The 19,032-nt window shown below is 41.0% G+C and overlaps 1 protein-coding gene across 10 annotated transcripts in view; it reads left to right on the top strand.

Moving 5' to 3' along the window:
• The window catches only part of Cd47 (CD47 molecule), a 55,711-nt gene that overhangs the window by 18,201 nt on the left and 18,478 nt on the right, over positions 1–19,032 (top strand). For all 10 annotated transcript variants that reach the window (XM_029544473.1, XM_029544470.1, XM_029544471.1 and 7 more), the window contains one exon: positions 10,661–10,750. In XM_029544473.1, coding sequence (XP_029400333.1) covers positions 10,661–10,750 — 90 coding nt within the window. The remainder of the gene's footprint in view (positions 1–10,660; positions 10,751–19,032) is intronic.

Raw genomic sequence — 19,032 nt, forward strand, 5'->3', positions numbered from 1 at the left:
AAAAAAAAAAAAAAAAGAAAGAAAGAAATTTGAAGTTTTGCACCTATGTTCCTAAGGGAAATTGCCATGTAGTTTTCTTTTCTTTTCTTTTCTTTCTTTCTTTTTTTCTTTCCTTCTTTCTTTCTTTTCTTTTCTTTCTTTTTTTTTTATGTCTTTGATACTAGCATAATAATAGCTTTGTAGGATAAATTTGGTGGTGTTCCTGCCCTTTCTACTCTGTGGAACAAATTGAGGACTGTTGGAATTAGATCTTCCTTGAAATTGTGATAAAATTCAGCCATAATTCCATGTTATCCCGGGCTTTTCTTTGTGTGGGGACTTTTGATTAAAGCTTCGATCTTGTTGCTCGTAATGGGTCAGTTTAAATTATTCATATCTTGTCTTTAATTTTGATAAATGATCTGCATTTAGAAATGCTTTCACTTCTTAGGTTTTTGTAGCTTTTTGCAGTGTGTGATCTCAAAATGTTCCCAGTGGTGCTCTAGGGCATCTTGCTCTTTGTTTTTCTCAGGTTAGCTAAGGGTTTATCAATCTCATTAGCCAAGCCTTTGATCCTCAGTATTGTTCTTTAGTCCCTATATCATTACTTCCTCTCACAAACTTTATGGTTCCCTGCCATGGTTGGGATTGGAGCTGTCCTCTTGCTTTTCCAGAGCCTTGAAGTGCATTTATGTGAGTTGAAGTGTTGTTTATATGAGATGTTTCTTTCTTATTAGTACAAGTGCTTATCATTGTGTACAGATAGTCTTAGCTGAATCCCAGAGGTTGTTTCTCTCTGGCTTCAAAATACCATTGTCTTGTCTCTCACTATTTTCATAGTTTCTCTTCCTGTTGATTACTACTTGTATTTCCTGGTGTTCTGATAAAAAACAAGGAATTATCTCAGCTTTTTTTTTTTTTTTTTTTTTGTTTGACTTGTGACCTGTTACTATTATGTAATCAGTTTGGAATAAGTGGAAAGTTGCAATGGGTTATGTTGGACAGTTGTATATTATTCTTTATGTGTTTCTTTGTCATGGTTTGTTCATTGCTAGAATGGATAAGTCTTTATGTTTTAATTCTCTTTCTTCCAGTTCTATGTGGATGTTTGTTTGTTTGTTTGTTTTTCTGTGATTCTTGCTAGAATGGAGTGCTGTGTGACAATCCCTCATGGAGACTGATCAAATCTGATGTTGATCTTAGTGAAGTCATCTGAGGTCGCTGAGATGTCTGGGCTTATCAGGGTGATATCAGGGTCACTAATGGGCCACATACTGATGACATGTATTAAACTTGCTTGTCTCACTCTGAATGCCATAAACAGTGGGAGCTAGAATCAGAATCCCAGCTGCTCACTACTGGAGCCAAAGGCATGATTCCCTGGTAAACACCGGAGCCAAAGATCCAGTCCTGTGGTAGACTCTAGGAATGTTGAAGTCAAAACCCTCAGCTGTGCTGTGAACTTTAAGGCTATTGGCATCAAAGTCCGGGTCCTAGCAACTTTTATAGTTAACTCAGAGGAGGTTGCATTTTTTAATATAGCATTTTCATACATTTATACCATTAGACTTTGTTCTTATCTGTCCCCCTTACTGCCGTCCCCTGACCTTAGCCTCTGCTTTTTGGTCCCTTTCTCCCCCACAACTCATCTCTACTTCAGCTTTGATGTCCCATGTAGCCCATCATCCTGTCTCTGCCTCTGTTTGCTTTAGACCTATGAACCTTCTCAAGGTCTTCTATTTGCATGTTTTACATATACACACTTAATTATTTACATATATGTAAATGTATGTAAAACAAGAGGGACAGGTGGGGATGGCTTGTTTTACTTAGCACAATGATCCCTAGTTCTATCTAATTTCCCCGCAGCTGTCATAATTTTATTCTTATAACTGAATGAAACTCCATTGTGTGTATACATCACATTTTTTCTCTGTCTGCTGATGGCCATGTGGGCTATTTCCTTGCCTTGGCTATTTTGAGCAGTGCAGCAATATAAGAATCCCTCCTGTTTACTGAGGACTCTCAGAGCGTGTAGTAGTTCTACTTTTAGTTTTCGGAGGGACATCTTGACTGTTTCCCATTGCTCCTGTGACAGTGTTATATTCTTCCCAGCTGTGTGTAAAGGCTCCACTTTCCGTACATCCTTAGCAGTATTTATTGTCTGTTTTCCTAATGCTAGGCATTCTGGCTAGAATGAGATGAAATCTCAAAGCTAAGGATGTTTAACATTTCTTCAAGTGTTCTTTCATTTCTTTGTCTTTCTCCCTCTGAAAACTGTTCAGGTCTCAAGCTCGTTTGTTAAGTGGTTGGTTTGGGATGATTTGCTAATTGGATGATTTCTCATTCTGAGAACTCTGTTCAGTGGTTGACCAGATGAATTGGTGTTTAATTTTTGGAGTTCTTTGTAGGATTTAGATGATAATCCTCTGTCTGACTCATTGTTACAAAAGGTATTCTCCCATCCTGTAGGTTGTCTCTTTGTTCTTGGAGCCATTTTGAGTGGGAAAGGAGTCAGTAAAATAAACCTTGGCAACAACATCATTTTGGGAAGAATATGTGTTTGTTACAAGAATGATGCTTGTTTTGTGGACTTGGAGATTTAGACATTAGAAATCATTTTTACTGTGTTGTGCTTTTTTGTGCAAATGTAAGCATAAACAAGAAAGAGAAATTGTCCAGGATGTAATTGAATTCCACTCAGTAGAACACAGGTAATGGTGAGCATTTGTTGCTTTGGAGCACAGGAGCTGACAGTGTGCAAACACTGTGTGACATTCATAAGTTTCTAGGCCACTGCTCCAGGACTTGAGTTCAGAGAAAGCTTCCCCCCCCCTTCCCTTTTGTTTTATACTTCATAATTTTCTAAACTAGGAAAACTTAAGAGGTTCAACTTACCCTGTGTTTAGGGTCTTTAAAAATGGTTATTAGTGTTTATTGAATAGTGGTTTTCATTCATGTGTATAATGTATTTTGATTGTATTCACCCCCATTACCCTCTCTGTCCTGTTCCCACTGATATCCATTCTTCTTTCTAAATAGTTCCTCATCTTCTTTCACAAAGACTTTTATGGGGTTGTTTTTAGAAACATTGAGTGTGTGTGTGTGTATGTGTGTGTGTGTGTGTGTGTGTGTTGGGGTGGGGGCTTACATACAAGAGCAGGATCGACTTACCAGTATCTATACTGTGAGGAGTGATGGACACCTGAGTGGCAAAGTCTTGAATGAATATGGGCTTTTGATACGCCTATGGTCATATCAGAGTCCATAGAAAAATGGCAAAGCTTGACGTCACCCCCCTTTGGGGGGTGAGGCTCAGAGTAAGGGCAAAACCTTTGCCTGGTCTAAGAGGATGCTGGTAGTGTGTGCAGAAAATGTCCACCATAGCTTTATCCCCTCCCTCTGATATTCTACAGCCTAAAAGCTGCCTCCTTAATGGAGACTGTTGCTATCCAGGTTAGCTAAATGTCCGTGTTTAGTTGTAAGTCATATCCTTGCCTGCTTATTCAACTGTATAAAGTAAGCATGCTGGGCTTCCAGAGTGCTGCAGTTTCCCCATCAGAGGGCCCAGCATATCTGACTATCTGGCTGGCTGTGCATGTTTGTCTTTTCTTGGTTCTTTTGTTATCTCAGTCAGGTCAAGTCCTTGAGGCTGTGAAAAGATGTAACATAATGCCACAAAACAAACAAAAATGAACAAAACCCTAAAATCACGTCTCCTTCAACTCTTAATACTGTCAAGTGGCTTTAGATTCTCAGAGAAGGGTGAGACCTTGTGAGCCTCTCTCCCCTCCATCACAGGACATCAACAGCTCCAATCTTGGGCAGATCTTGTATATGTAATCATAGTTGTTGTGAGTTCAGTAGAACAATGGCTTTGTCATGCTTGGAAGACAGTATTCCACAATACTAAGCCCTGTCCTCGGGCTCTTACATTATTTTTCTTCTCCCTTCTGAGCTTTGCAGATGGTGGTACAGTGTCCCATTTATGGCTGTGCATTCAGTAGTCACATACTCTCAGTCTTTGGTCCTCAATTTTTCTTAGCAGCAAAATGAGGATGCCATCTCCATCACTGCATTTTGGGCTAGAAATAAGGTATCTCCTTGACAAAGATTCGTTCAGTTCTGACTGCGGGTCGGTCTGTCGGGTGCTGAGGTGGGCCATATGGATTCAATGATAAGATGCTACTTCACAGTTCTAGTTAGTGAGTACAGTAGAGATGACAAAGGGGGAATGGCCTCCCATTTGTCTGTGTGCATCCAAGGTGCATTATTTATGTCGTGTGCTGTGCTTTGCTCAAAACTCTGGGACACAGATGTAAGTGTTGCCTCTTCTCAGTACAGAAAGCAAATGAAATTCAAGTAATGTGTTCAAGGTCAAACACACATCCAGGACTTTAACCTGCATTTCCCTGGCTTGAGAAAAATAGCATAAGATATAATGACTATGAAAACATTTATAAAAATATGTAAATAATGAAAATTAAAATTACTCATTAATATTCCTCTTAGCAATGGTACAGAAAACTTAGGATAGCTATTCTAAGGACCTAAGATTTATGGATTTTGTGCTAAGAGATCAGCTTAACACTGTTGTACGTTCTGTTGTCCTCAACATGCTATAAACTGTTCATAGTGATGGCACAAAGCTAGCAGAGTTCTTAAGTGTCACAAATGCTGAAGCCTGAAGCAATGCACATTTATTAGCTAACAGTTTTATAGTTCTTATCCTGATGTGACTATGCTCTATGTTCAGTTCTATGACAAAAATCAAGATACTGACCACAGTCTGTTCTTACTGGGTTTTTATGAACCTCTTAAAAGCTCACATAATTGCCGCAGAATTTGGTTCCTTCACAGAGCAAGGCTGAGGGCCCTACTTTACAGGGAGGGTGTCTGCCAGGGTCTTGCCTCCACTCCTGCAGGTTCAGGCTCACTTTGTCATATTGTCCTGCTCATGTGCATAGCCAGGGCAAGGGACATTATCTCATAGAACCCTTCTAATATACCCGACTTCTTTTTCCAGGAAGAGTCCAGGGTCCTTTAAGAATCATTTGATTGGACCAACTTTTGTCCTTCAAGGACAACCTCCTGTTAATGTCAACTGATTGTCATCTTAATTGCATCAGCAAACTTCCTTTTCTAGTTGTAATAGTCATAGGAACTCTAACCTACTCAGTCTTAAATACAGAAAAAGAGAATTGCACAGGTAATTATGTCAGAGATGGGAGTTCACCTTAGAATTCTGACTAACCATGTCGAGACCCTAGGAAAGCCATCATAATCCTGAAGCATCAAGTCAAGGCTTCCCTTGAATTCTAATGTTATAAATTTTATTATGATCTTTGGCCAAAGCTCCTTTTGCTAAGTTTTGGAGATTTGTACATGTATATTTTATAGTACCTTTTATTTCTCGAAGTTATATTGTCTCCCCTTCCTTTTCCTTCTTCCAGCCCCTATAGTGTAAGCATCCCTCATTCTCTCAAATTCAAGGTGTCTTTGTATTTAATTGTTTTTGCACAGCCGTGCACATGTACACACACACACACACACACACACACACATACACACGCACACACTTACTTCTAAATACTCGAATACAAACTGCTAGGTCCATATAGTGTTACTTGTATGAGTATGATCTCAGGGTTGACCACTGGATATTGGATAACCAATTAAGGAATTCTTTCCTAGGGAAAGCACTTTTCCCCACTCTCAGCATCCCCCAGTAATTCTTTTTCTGGAGTTGAGGCTCATGAGCTTTCCCAGCCTGAGGTTAGCATGGCCAATGGTGATATCATGGTTTCGGTAGCCATGTTGATGAGACTTCACGGATGTTGCCTTTATAGTTTCTAGGAGACACATTCTCACAGAAAATTTCCTGTTCCTCTAGCTCTTAACAGTCTTTCTGCCCCAACAGATTTTCTGCAAAAATCCCCGAGGTGTACATGCAGGAATTGTGTCACAGATACATCTGTTGGGATTGGGCATGGCACAATCTCTTGTTTTCTGCATTTTGATCAGCTGTGATTTTTTTTTTAAATTATGGACTCTGTTGCAAAGAAAAGTTTCCTTGATGAAGTGTAAGAAGTACAGTTACTTGTGGTCATACAGATAAATATTTAGACTATTTTCGGGAATTAGGCCAGCTTAGTGGCCTGGGTGTTGGGGTTCACCTCTGAGATCCATGACTTCACACTAGCCTCGTGTACTTGACTGGGTTTACAGTACTGGACAGAGCTTCCTCTTGCTGAGCAGGCCTTAGGTCTAACTAAAGAGCTTTTTGTTACCACCGAGGTATACATATACCTCTATTTCACTCCTAGGATTGCTGTACCATGCTGGGTGTTGTTGTTGTTCATAGGCATCAACTTTGCTTGCCTCCCACCTCTGCAAGCCTGCGTAGAACATTCTGATTCCATAGAAGTCCGTCCTCAGTGAGGAGGCTTTTGAGCCAGATTCTGCTCAGGTCCTCTAAAACCTGTGTCTAAAGTTCACGCTGTCCTCACCAATAGCCTATAGTGTTTGGGGAGTCTCTTGGACAGTCTTTACCAGTAACTCAGAAGGGCGTCCTCATGCCTGCTGTTGGTGTTTTTGATAGATAGTCTAAGGCTTTTGTGGAGAGCGTTGTCAGTTGTCAGGCTACAAGAGAAAATGGTATTTAAATGGTATGTGTATATATGTATCTGAAGAAGAGGGATGGTCCCTTAGGCAGGCCCATTTTGCAGAAGTGGCATCCTGTGTGTTACTAACAGTCAGATTGGAGGCAAGGGTTAAACACCCTCCTTAGTATCACATCTGTATTTTTGATATAAGAAGTTCATTTTCCTGGGGTCCATCTTCCTGGTGAGGAGTGGGCGCTTGGGAGCACGTAGGGAACAGTCATCAGCAATAGCTTGGGTAGAATCACAGTGTGTGCCCTTGGAGTATCTTTCCTAATTCTGAGATACTGTTCTTAGATCATTTTATGCTTAATTAATTTCCTTAATGCCACAGAAAGTCAGAGCTGAAATGGATCTGAGAGACGTGCCTTGTCTCTCACTCCCCATGGGGAGGAGGAGTTAATGGCACCTGACGACACTTCTGTAAATCAGTGGCTTAATGGACATCTAAATGGGTTTATATAAAACATTGGGGTTTTTTTCCCTAGCGTTGTTTTTGACAGGGTTTAGCTATGTAGTTCAGGCTGGCCTTGAACTCATGATACTTCTGCCTCAGCTTTCTGAGCATTGACACTGTAGAAGTGAACCCACCATGTCTAGCTCAATCGATTCTCCAGCCAGCTCAGTTGATTCTTAAATGTCCAGTTCAGTGAATCTGAAGGTAACACATTTGTGGCTGTGGCAGAAGCTAGACTCCAGCAGAAATCTGTGGCAGTCATTTTAAACAGAGAGTTGTAGACATCCCCTGCCACCCTCCCCCGCAAATACGTGCCACCAGGGAACATGCAGATGTCTTGGTGTGGTAATGAGGGCAGAGTGTGTGAAGTTTGCATCAATGTCTGGCAGATTCTTCTATGTCCCTAATAAGAATATTAGCCCCATACATACATACATACATACATACATATTCTTATTAGACGCATATATATGTCTAATAACAGCTTGTTAGACCCATATATATATACATATATACATACCCATATATATATGGGTCTAACAAGCTGTTAAGGCCCGTCATGATCTTGCCCCCGCATACCCTTCCAATCTATTCTATACCACTAGATTCCATCCATGGAGGCCATCCATGTGGCTCCTTCATCTGCTGTGCTGTCTGCTCTTCTCAGTCTCCTCCCCACATAAGACTCTGATCAGTTCCTTCCCCCAGAGGCCTTTCCCAAATCACTGCCTCCAGGAATCTGTTCTCTACTTAGGGTCAGCATCCCTTATAGTTAACTGCTAATCTGCTATTATATCAAGGAGAGCGTTATCTATGATGGGCTGTCTTTGAATGTTGGTAGCATAACTGAAAATGAAGAGATGACTGTTGCTGCTAATGGCTTCCTGCTACAGTGTCCTGAGATTGGTGTTTAGGAGGAAAGGTTGGTGAAAGGACATGATTGTCAGCTCAAGTTAAACATGAGATTACACTCCGAGTATATTTTAGTGTAAGAGCTAGCAGCATTTCTGTCTACGCAGATGTGGGATGTGAGAGAGACATGAGTCAAGTAAAACTAAAAACCTGGGCTGACCATGACTGGAATGGAGACTCTTGGTGAGAAGAGGGTGATGGGAATACTGGAGAGAAGGAGGGGTTTGAAAAAGGAAGGTACTTAGGTCCTTAATTCACTGCGCTTCTTTTTCTTTAAGTTAAAAATTCCATATATCATACAGAGATAAATAGCTAACCTATACAACTCAAAGCAGAATCATGGAAGGTCTTGATTAGGAAAAATGAATTAAGCATACTTATTATTAAGGTTTTGCTCACATCTTTGCAGAAGAATAGTACCTTATTTCTTTGCTGCTTAGGATTTTATACTGTGCAAAGTGGTATAAAAGGATACTGAGTTACACAGTTGGACATTCAGGATATCTATGGGCATTTCTGTCAGAGATCTGCAACCAACGAGCATCAAAACCTGACATTCCATTTGTCATAGTTAGGGTTTCTGTTGCTGTGATACAACACCATTACCAAAAGCAGCATGGGGTTCATTTCTATCATTGAAGGAAGCTAGAATAGGAGTTCAGGGCAGGAACTCGGGGCAGGAACTGAGCAGAAGCCATGGTGCCTCCTACTGGCTTATTCCTCATGCCTGGCTCTCCCTGCTTTCTTACAGTGCCAGGACCACCAGGCTCAGCAGGGCACTGGCCACAGCATCTGGGCCCTCAATTGTCAACCAAGGAAAACAGCACAGGCTCACCCATAGACTGATATGGTGGAAGCATTTTCTTCATTGAGCTTCCCTCTTCCAAAATGACTCTAGCTTGTGTCAAAGTGACATAATGCCAGCCAGCACACGGTTATGTCACTAATTTGAAATATTTGTTATCTTCAACAGAAAATATAGTGTGTCTACTGTGAGTAGGGCAGAATGTTAGATTCTGGTATTAGCAGATTAGCACAGCTATCTCCAAGATAGAGTTTACAATTTCATTATAGGGATTAATGTAAACCTTCCACCAGTATTTGGTATATAAGTTTAATATACTAAAGTTTGTAAGTTTAATATGTCTGTCATTGTGGATGAAATCCTGTGAACTTTCACATTGACACCAAGGGCAGAAGGAGTGCATGGTGTTGATCTCAGGAATGCCAGGGCTCTCTTAGGACTGGAGTCAGGAGAAAAGGGGCCCTTCATCTAGCACACACCCTTGTACGGGCAAATTTGAAATTTTTAGGTGAGTTTGCTTGATTTCATTATTAGAGGAAAAACAGAATTCACACATAAACTTTCAGTCCAGCGGGATTATCAGTTGAAGTCAATGTAACATTTTAACACTGCAGTCTTATTTGAACAAGTCTTATTTGTAATTTTAGTACCTAAGTGCCATGCATATAGGATGCGGGGCTAGGATATATTTTCACTAAGTGACCTATAAACACTTAGACAGCTTCCATAATAACCTAAAGTTTTTGTGCTTACATAAAACTATCTTTTTGAAGTCAGCGGCTTATAAGTCTTCTCTTCCAGTTTGAGAAAAGACCAGGGACACCTGTGTTGGTCTTAGTCCCAGTAATCAGAAGGGCCTCGTGGCCCTGAGAGTTCCTTAACCTAGCTCCACATCAGGCTTTATAGGAGCACTTACTGTTGCTTGATTACTGTCTCACACACACAGGTATTCAAGAAACACACACACAGTAACTGCAGGTTATAGGCACTGAGCACGTGGTAAGCAGCGACCTCTGCCTTCGATGCCCTTTGCATATATAATCTTCATTAGTCGTAGAAATTCTTCAACAGACAGAATCTCTGTTACTCAAGGGGACTGAAGAACGGAGAGGTGTTCAGACGTGGTCTCAGTCACACAGACTTTGAGAGTCAGAGTTGACGTTCCCACCTGCGGCCAGAGCCTGTTCTCCACTGTTTCCTGCCCTTCCTCAGAACACAGGGCAGAGGAGTGTGATGAGGCATACCCAAGTAACCAGAGTGAAGGGTTCCTGAAGAAAATATGTTGTTCTCTGGGCCAGGGACCTGGGTCAGTGGATAACGTGGTTGTGGTTCAAATGTAAGGGTCTGAGTTCAGATCCCCGGCATCCACACAGAGGCTGAGGCACAGCCCTGGAGTCTCAGAGACAGCTGTGCCCCTGACGCTCAATGGCCTCGACCTAGTCCAATGAATGATCTTCAGGTGTGAGACAGCTGTGCCCCTGAAGCTCCATGGCCACGACCTAGTCCAATCAACGATCTTCAGGTGTGAGAGAGACCCTGACTCATAAGACCAGTTGGAAAGCTATTGAGAAAGACACCAGACATTAACCTCTGGGCTCCACACAGGTGCACCCATCCTACATACAGTCAAAGAAGTTGTAATTGAGTAAGTTATACATGGAATATGTTTTGTTTGTGTGTGTGTGTGCGCGCACGCGCACGTGCGCGTGTGTTAGTGTGTGTGTAAACCATGACCCACAGCTGTAGTTAATGCTATTTTCTACTAGAGTAATAAGGATATACTTGAGACCATTAGCAGTGAGTATAGTAAACACTAATTATGATTTTCGTTTTCTTTCTCTACAGTTTCGTGGTTTTCTCCAAATGAAAAGATCCTCATTGTTATTTTCCCAATTTTGGCTATACTCCTGTTCTGGGGAAAGTTTGGTATTTTAAGTAAGTATTTCAATGCATTTTTCAATGTATGCATTAGTGATACACTGTGTGTATTTCTAGGGCAATGGTTCTCAACCAATATAGCCTGTGACCCTTTTAGGGGTTATATCTCAAATATCCTACATATCAGATATTTATGATTCTCAACCATCACTGTACTTATGAAGTATCAGTGAAATGTTTTTTATGTTGGTCACCACAATATGAGAAACTATATTAAAGATTGCAGACTTAGGAAGGTTCAGAACCACTGTTCTAGGGTATTTTCAGTGCTCTATCTAACTAGTTCTATCTAACTAGCTCTGTCTATCTAACTAGCCTGCAGAAAAAGGGCCCCTGTGCTCTAGGGACCTCAGTTCCCCAGTTGGAGCTTGTCTGTCGACAGAGCCCCGTCTGTGCCTGTTGTACAGCTCCGCAGCCCCTGATGTTAGGAGCTGTGCTTTGTGGTCTTGCTTTGACAGCCTCTTAACCGAATCTCGGATGAGCGAACCTGATGCTGTGTCTGCTCTGCCATCAGTAGTACAGCATTATCACCATTGGGTAGCCAGCTCCATGCATTCCAGTGCAGGCTTATACTCAACAGGATCCACATCCAGTCTGTGGCCATTCCTCCAGGACCATCCCCGTCTCCTCAGTATTTCCATACAATTAAGTAAGAGAAATCGACTATATTGGTGAAGTTCTGAGGTGACCTACTAAACTTTCAAGCTTTAAAAATGTAAGATCTATTTGCCCTGTAAGCCCCCTAGTGTAGCTACTGAGGACCAGTAAACACCTATTCAGGTAAGGAGAAAATGGTGCTAATTAAATCTGCTCCGCGGCCTCTGGAGAGGTGAATGCTAGTGAATTACTGCAGAGGGTGCCTGCTGGAGAGCATGTGTATCCTCGATGAGACATAAAAACAGATGTGAGGTGGCTGGCGGTTTATCTGAAGAGTGTTGCACAGTGCACAGGGCTGTGGAAATGCTTGGTGGTTTCAGAAATGTCCCCAGGTTATGTCTAAATGGAAAAAGAGGGGAACAAGGCCTGGCTGTGGTAACTGTCAAGACACCATAGCCCTTACCTCTAAAACTGCAGACACGGTTGGAAGTCATCTTAGAATTTCAGTAAGCCTCTTATTTTAAGGAAAGGGATGATAATGGCCTCAGGCTCTGCTCCGACATCACTGTGTTAGGAAAGCTTTCAACCACATTGGCAGATCCAGGTTTTCAGGGTTCTCTTGAGATTCAGGCAGGAAACAGCCTTTTAAGGATACATCATACAATGATTTCACAGCAGCGCTGTTGAAAGAAGTTTTCTGCTTCTGACATTATCATTAGCAACACCATTCTCAGTGGAATGGATCAGAAATGAATCTCTTTATGATCATCCATATTTATAAAGAATAAGACTAATGATTATTTTCTGACTATGGGATATATTATGTAAGAAGTTTCCAAATCATCTGTTGGCCACATATCTAGAAGTAAGGTTCTCCCCCCCTCCTTCCATCTTCCATTTCTGCCTGTCTTTGTTTCTTTGGTGCTTTTCTTCTGTAAAAGGAAACGGTAAATTGACTCATACAGCTTATGCATTGGTACATCCCCGTGTCCTGGTGTCTTCAGCGTGTTGCCATGGCTGCTTGTACTCCCCTGCCATGGCTGTGTAATGGTTTATTGAACTTTCATCTTAATAGGTATTAAGGAAGTTTCCAAATTTTGATACTGTGAAACTCTGATAAAAGTGTATGAGATTTTGGACAGCAGGGATATTTTAAGGCTGCAGATAAACTCTGCCAACATGTAGTTCAGCTCCACCCTGTCAATTCCAGCTACCTCTGATGAGTCCTGCTGTCTGTCATTCATCTCAAGGGCCTGACACTGTTACACTTCTAAAAAACCTGCTAATTTGATACGTGGGTAAAAAAATTCTTAGTGTTGTATTATAGTTATATTGGATATTCATTTTAGTATTTTCATTATACCAGTTGCATTTTAAAGAGTACGTATATGAACCTAAAGAAATATTTGTGGGAAATGTTTGATATTGGTTCATCTTAAACAATGGGGGAGCCTGAGGGAAAGAGAGAGGTGTGTGTGGAAGACAAACCTCTGGGCTTGACTCAGCCGGCCTGGCCTCACATTAAAAGTTAAGTAGTTATAATAGCAGTTGAATATTTGAGGAGCTCTTGCTCTGAGGAGCAGTCGCTCACGGTGCCAAGTTCTCTCCACTGAAAATATTTATTTCCCACCGGGCCTATGCCTAGTGCTTTGGCTATTGTTCCAATTTTGTAGATAAGAGACAGGAAGTTTGTCCACTGTCACTCAACTGTTTCCTGGTAATCCCGGATTTGGACAGTGCTGTTAACCACTAGATTGTCTGCTTGTCTTGAATGCCTGCAGGAAGGATGGATGGGTATCTAGTACACCACTTTGAGCCTATGAAACTGTTAATAATAGAGCAGAATGTTGGTCTTGCGTGATGATTTATTCTGCCTGTACCAACAGGGACTGCTGGGCACTGAGCTAAAGGTTTGAGGTGTGGAAGTGTGTGCCCATGCCTGTTGACTTGGAGGCCACCACACATCAGTCAGTTATGTTAACAAAGAAGCAAGCCTTTTCCTTTCTGGATTTCTAGTTCTTTTTCACAGTTCATTCTGGTCTGTAGTGGACCATAGGGCATTTCTCTCGGTGATCTCTCTGGCTCTGCATGTGAATCTGTGACGATGCTGCAAGAAGAAGCCTACACCTTTGAGGACAGTTCGTTTACAGAAAGCTGTGTATTGAAGCACACAGCTTAGGGCACTTGTAGTCTTTGGTCAGTGATGGAGTCTGACCTGAGAGCTCTAAGCTGAAATAAACCCTTTGCTCCGTGAGCTGCTTTTGGTCATGGTGTTTATCATAGCAATAGAAACCTTAAGATAGACCAATTATCTTGGATCAACTCAAGAGTTAGTCAAGCTATTGACTCCTGGATGGTTTTCGGGGTTCTTCACCTGTACTGTTATTATGTGAGTTCTTTCCTACGTTTTGATGGCTGATGGGTGCTTTTAAGTACTGCGTTGTATTGTAGCTCTTTCAGGTTTAAGGCCCAGCTATACATAAAACACTGGCTATCCATTCTTTGTTTTCTTTTCCTTTAACCCTTGTCCTATATTGATAGATGATCTTTAGTATGCATTCAGCAGCATGACCATGAACCTGACTGTGGAAGTCGAGCTCTGCACATAGTCTTGATAATAGATAGGAAAATTACCATTATACAGTGGCCTTCAGAACATGTTGTCAAAAAAACCTGCGTTGGTGGTATGGTCCTGTGGCCCTAGCATTACAGAACAAACACCAGAGCGACATAGCAAGAGCCTGTACAAAAATTAAAAATACAGCAAAAAAAAAAAAAAAAAGAAAGAAAAAAAGAAAAGAAAGAAAGAAAGAAAACCAACCAACCAACCAAAACAAACAAATAAAAAACCCCAAACCTTTGAAAATATTAAAACTTCTCTACTCCAGCTACACTAGAAAATGAAAATAATACTAATGTTGAAAGTAATGCATGGCAGATCAAACTGCTAAAAAGTCAGTATTTAAAATGTCATGTTAAGTACAGTTTGATGCTTTTCATCTTGTTCTGTGGCCTGGGAAACAGAGCAGACATCCCCTAGTAAACCGTCGGGCTCCCTTCTTAGTGCCTATTAGCCTGCAGCTGGCAGCTTTGCACTCTCACGTTCAGGTTTCAGAATTCTGGGGTGTGTTTTTTTATTTGGTGTTTTTGTCGTGGTTGGAGTTTGCATTTGTTTGTTTGTTTGTCATGTGTTTTCCAGAGTCACATCCTCAGGGACATTCCCATTGTCACATGGTCCTTAACTTCATTCCCGTTAGTGAGTTCACCATCCGAGAGCTGCCCAGGCTGCGTCTGGAGTGGTGCTCTGTGGTGGCAGTGTCAGCATCTCCATATGAGCTCTCCTGTAACTCTGCTTATGGTCTATCGGAATGTCACACGCAGTGCTCACACTTGTCATTTCCTGGCTCGTTCACCCCTCTTGCCCAGTTTCCTTTTTTGATGATATATTGAGTGCCTGTGGGCTGATCACTGGGCGACGAGGGGGAGATAGCATAACCAGGCGCTTGGCTGTCTGCCCAAACTGAGCATAACCATGCAGTGGCTGGTCTTCAGTAGTTGTGACATGATGACACTTCTTCTATTTATATCATATTGTGAGTTGTGTATTAAGGACGTCTTGTGGAGCATACTTCATGACAACTCCCTGGTTGCACTTTGGTAATGAAACTTCAAACTGTATTTGGAGGACTAGAGTTACACAAGTTAACCATGGGACCCATGCATGCCAGAAGTGTGTAACATGAGAGCTACTGGGAGTTACTTCTGTGTATTCCAGACACCATTCATTTACTTTTCCTTCTTGTCCCCACTCAAAATTGGCCCATGAGGAATTTGGTTATCTCTTGGTGCTATTTGGGAAAATGTTGCTACGATCATGGTTGGGAAATTCGAGGAAATCAATTCTCCATTGTAAGAGCCTTGAGGTCCCACGTAAGTCCTCAAAGCCTAGATTAACGAAAGTAACAAGGCCTTTGAAAGCACTTGTAAACCAAGTGATGTTTTTAGGGGTTTTTCTTGCTGAATAGGAAAAATAATTCTGGAGAAATGGGACAAACACTACATTGCAGTGGAGATTTCTATCCAAACCAAAGGACAAAAATATTCTGACAGATATTATTACAGAAAGTCAGTCTGTGACCTGGTTGGTGACCCCCTAATCGTAATGTGAATTTATGCTAAGTTTAATGTGAATTTTATTCAACAGTGTTAAGCTTGGCCCTTCCCTGGAGTGCCCATACGATCACTAAGCCATGTCGTTACTCATTGACTTCATTATAGGAAGAATTGGGCCAGACTATAGCACAGCATTCTACTCTTACGGAAATGGAGTCACCAGTTCCTTTACACTTGCAAAGTCGGGACAGCATTACTCGTGAATATCCTCTGAAATTCTGAAAACTTCCGTTAGACCAGAATAATTTGTCACTGGGAGATGTCTGCTGGACAGTCCCTTCTGTTGTGCACATGTATTTGCCATTAAAAAAAAAGCGCTGTTTTTCCCCCCCTAGGCCTGTGGACAAGGAATATGATCTTTTGTAGTGTTCAACCTGATAAACTTATTTCATCAGAGAAGTCGGCTGGGATGTGGAATTTATTACAGTTATCTTACTCCCAGCAAATAAACACTTTACACATGGCAGTCCATTTTTCTCCAGCACCAGTTCCACAAGGCCTTCATCTTTGTGTGTGTGTTTAAATAATGAAATTGTACTTTGATTTTTAAAAGTTATCATATGTACTTTATCAAATTATATTGAAAATAATATTGGTTTCTTCCCAACGGATGCCTAAGGATTCTAAATTACCTTGCCAGAGTTATCTGAAAGGAACAGTATAATAATTAAATCGATAGTTTCCCTCCCTTTATGATTTACTCTTAATCTGATATAAATTTTACCTCGATAGTATACCTTCTGTCTCTTCTCAATAGTTATGTGGCTAGGGACTCTTTGAATGCCATGTCTTTTGAGCAAATGTTAGGGTTTTCTAGGTAGCCTACCGTCTGTGTGGGCCTTTGTGGCTGTTTTGTATCTCACTTTTAGAGGACCATAAAAATTTAACATGAGAGATTTGATTTAACCCCAAATTGGCTTGGTTATTTTACTAGATTTTACTAGATTTCTTCAGCCACAACTCATGTGTGCTCTGTGTCAGTGGCAGAGACCCGAAAAATCAGGTTTGTTCATAACATTAACCTCTCATTCCGGTTGCTAGAAAAGCGCACAGCTTCTTTGTTCACTGGAATTTCAAAGGTTTAGTGCTCAAGGAACTAAGACTAGGCTAGACCTATGCCTTCTGTGGATTGGTAGTCCTTAATTCTTGTTGAATAAAGCAATCTGCTACTTGTTCCTTGACTCGAACTAATAAAAAGGTATGTCACAGCATACACAGTAAAAATTTGTAAATGCTCCCACCTATCTTATATGACATGATATGAAATTATAAAGCATATATTTGAATTAGAAGAATATCTAATGTTATGGTTAATATTGTCACATGGTACCAGGCAAGGTGTTATACTCCTGGGATCCCAGCACTTGAGAGGCAGAGACTGGCAGATCTCTGTGAGTTCGAGGTCAGATTGGTCTACATAGTGAGTTCTAGGACAGCCAGGGTGACCTAGAGAAACCCTGTCTTGAAAAAAAGGGAAGAAAGAGAGAAACCCTGTCTTGAAAAAAAGGAAAGAAAGAGAGAGGAAGAAGAATACATTAAAATTATTTTTATCTTAAATGTTTGGTAAATTGCTTTAATTCCTGCTGTCTCTTTATGTTTAACACCTTGATAAATTGCATCAATAGAGATAAATCTACTGGTTAAGGAACAAAAGAGACCACCAGCAGAAACCCTTGATGATTGGGTTCTGTGAAATCTCACTGTAGCTGAGAATACTGGTACCTGGGCTAAGTAGATAACCTTCCTTCCCTACGGTGGGGACTCAGCTGAATGTGGCCATTGTGAGCAAAGAATATGCGCCAGAAGAGACTCCCTCCTAGTGTTTGCTCAAGAAACACACATGTCCTTCCATTGCCTGGGATTACTTAAGACCAAGTAATATATTTGGTATACTAGCTAATTTAAGAAAATACCTAATTTAAGAAAATTAGGTAACCTGGAAAATAGTAGTTGAACCAGTAATCAAGAACTAACACAACCTTTAACACATAGATTACTGGAAAGACTTTCTGATGTAATAGCTTCTAGTATTTTAATTATTTACTTATTTATATTTTTGCTATAGGCATTATTTACTCTGCCTGAAGGGGATAAAGTTTGTGTGTTGTTCAGACTTTTATTTTTACTAAGAATGATACCAGCTAGTGTCTCTGAATGAAATTAGACTGTATTCTAAATTCTTGTTACTTTATTTTACTTGCTCATATCTCTTGTATTAATCCTGGAAGAGTCGCTAATGAATGCTTGATTGATTGATTGGAGTACATTTGAAACAGCTTTTATGTTGCAACTTTTGCAGAGTCTTCAAACTATATTTAGATGGCAGTATATATGGAATTAGATGGAAAAATGAAACATAAGCCTAGAGAAGCACATGTTTTTGCCTTTCTGAAATAGGTCTTTATCTTTTGTGAACCAAACACTCAGTTTCTTTCTAGCTGGTATTTGAGTTTTGAACGTAGGGAAAGTAGGGAAGCTGTGAAAACTTCTGAAGAGCCAGGGATGGGACTGAACAGTCACCTTGTGAGCTTCAGGGCTGAATAGAGGTCACCGACTGAACCAAAGCCCAGGGGTCATGCCACATGGTGTGCTGTGATTCCTAAGAATGTCAGTTACTCAGATTTGTGGACCACTGTCTCTTCTGAAAGTGATTAGAACTGAGATTGGAATCAAAAGAATGAGTAGGAGGAGCCTCTCCTAGTTAGCTTTAACTGTCAGCTTGACATAGCCTAAAGTCACCTGAGAAGGGACAGTTGAGGGATTGCCCAAATCAGGTTGACCTGTGGTGAATTGTCTTGATTGATAATTCATGTAGGAGTGCTGAGCCCACTGTGGGCAGCACTATTCCCTATGCAGATGTGGTCCTCAGCTTTATAAGATGTTTAGCTAAGTTGTGAGGAGCCAGCAAGCAGTGTTCCTCCCTGGTTTCTGCTTCAATTTCCTGGTTGAGTTCCTTCCCTGATGCTCCTCTATAGTAGACTGTAATCAGTAAGCTGAAATAAGCCCTTTCCTCTCCTAAGTTGTTCTTAGTAAGAGTGTTTTATCACAGCAACAGGAACGGAACTAGAACAGTAGAGTAATAAAAGTCTTCAGGTGTCTCCATGATAGATTTTTATTATGGTCATTAAGTACTTTCCCGATTCTGTTGTATTTAATCTGTTCATCGTTTCAGTAAAAGAAAATTAAAACCAAATACAACGTTTAAAACAATTCCCTGCTGTATTAGTTACTTTTTGTTGCTGTGATAAATATCATGACCAAAAACAATTTAAAGAAGAAAGAGATATTTATCTTGGCTTATGGTTCTAAAGGGAAAGTTCATAAGGCAGAAATATATGGCAGCCATGAAGCATAGTTCACATCTTCAGCTCTAAACAAAGCAGAGGGAGGGAGGGAGGGAGAGAGACAGGGAGGGAGAGGGAGAGAGGAAGAGAGCGAGAGCGAGAGCGAGAGGAGAGGAGAGGAGAGGAGAGGAGAGGAGGAGGAGGAGGAGGAGGAGGAGGAGGAAG

Source organism: Mus pahari, chromosome 12 (genome assembly GCF_900095145.1).
Source record: "Mus pahari chromosome 12, PAHARI_EIJ_v1.1, whole genome shotgun sequence".
NCBI classification, from domain to species: Eukaryota; Metazoa; Chordata; class Mammalia; order Rodentia; family Muridae; genus Mus; species Mus pahari.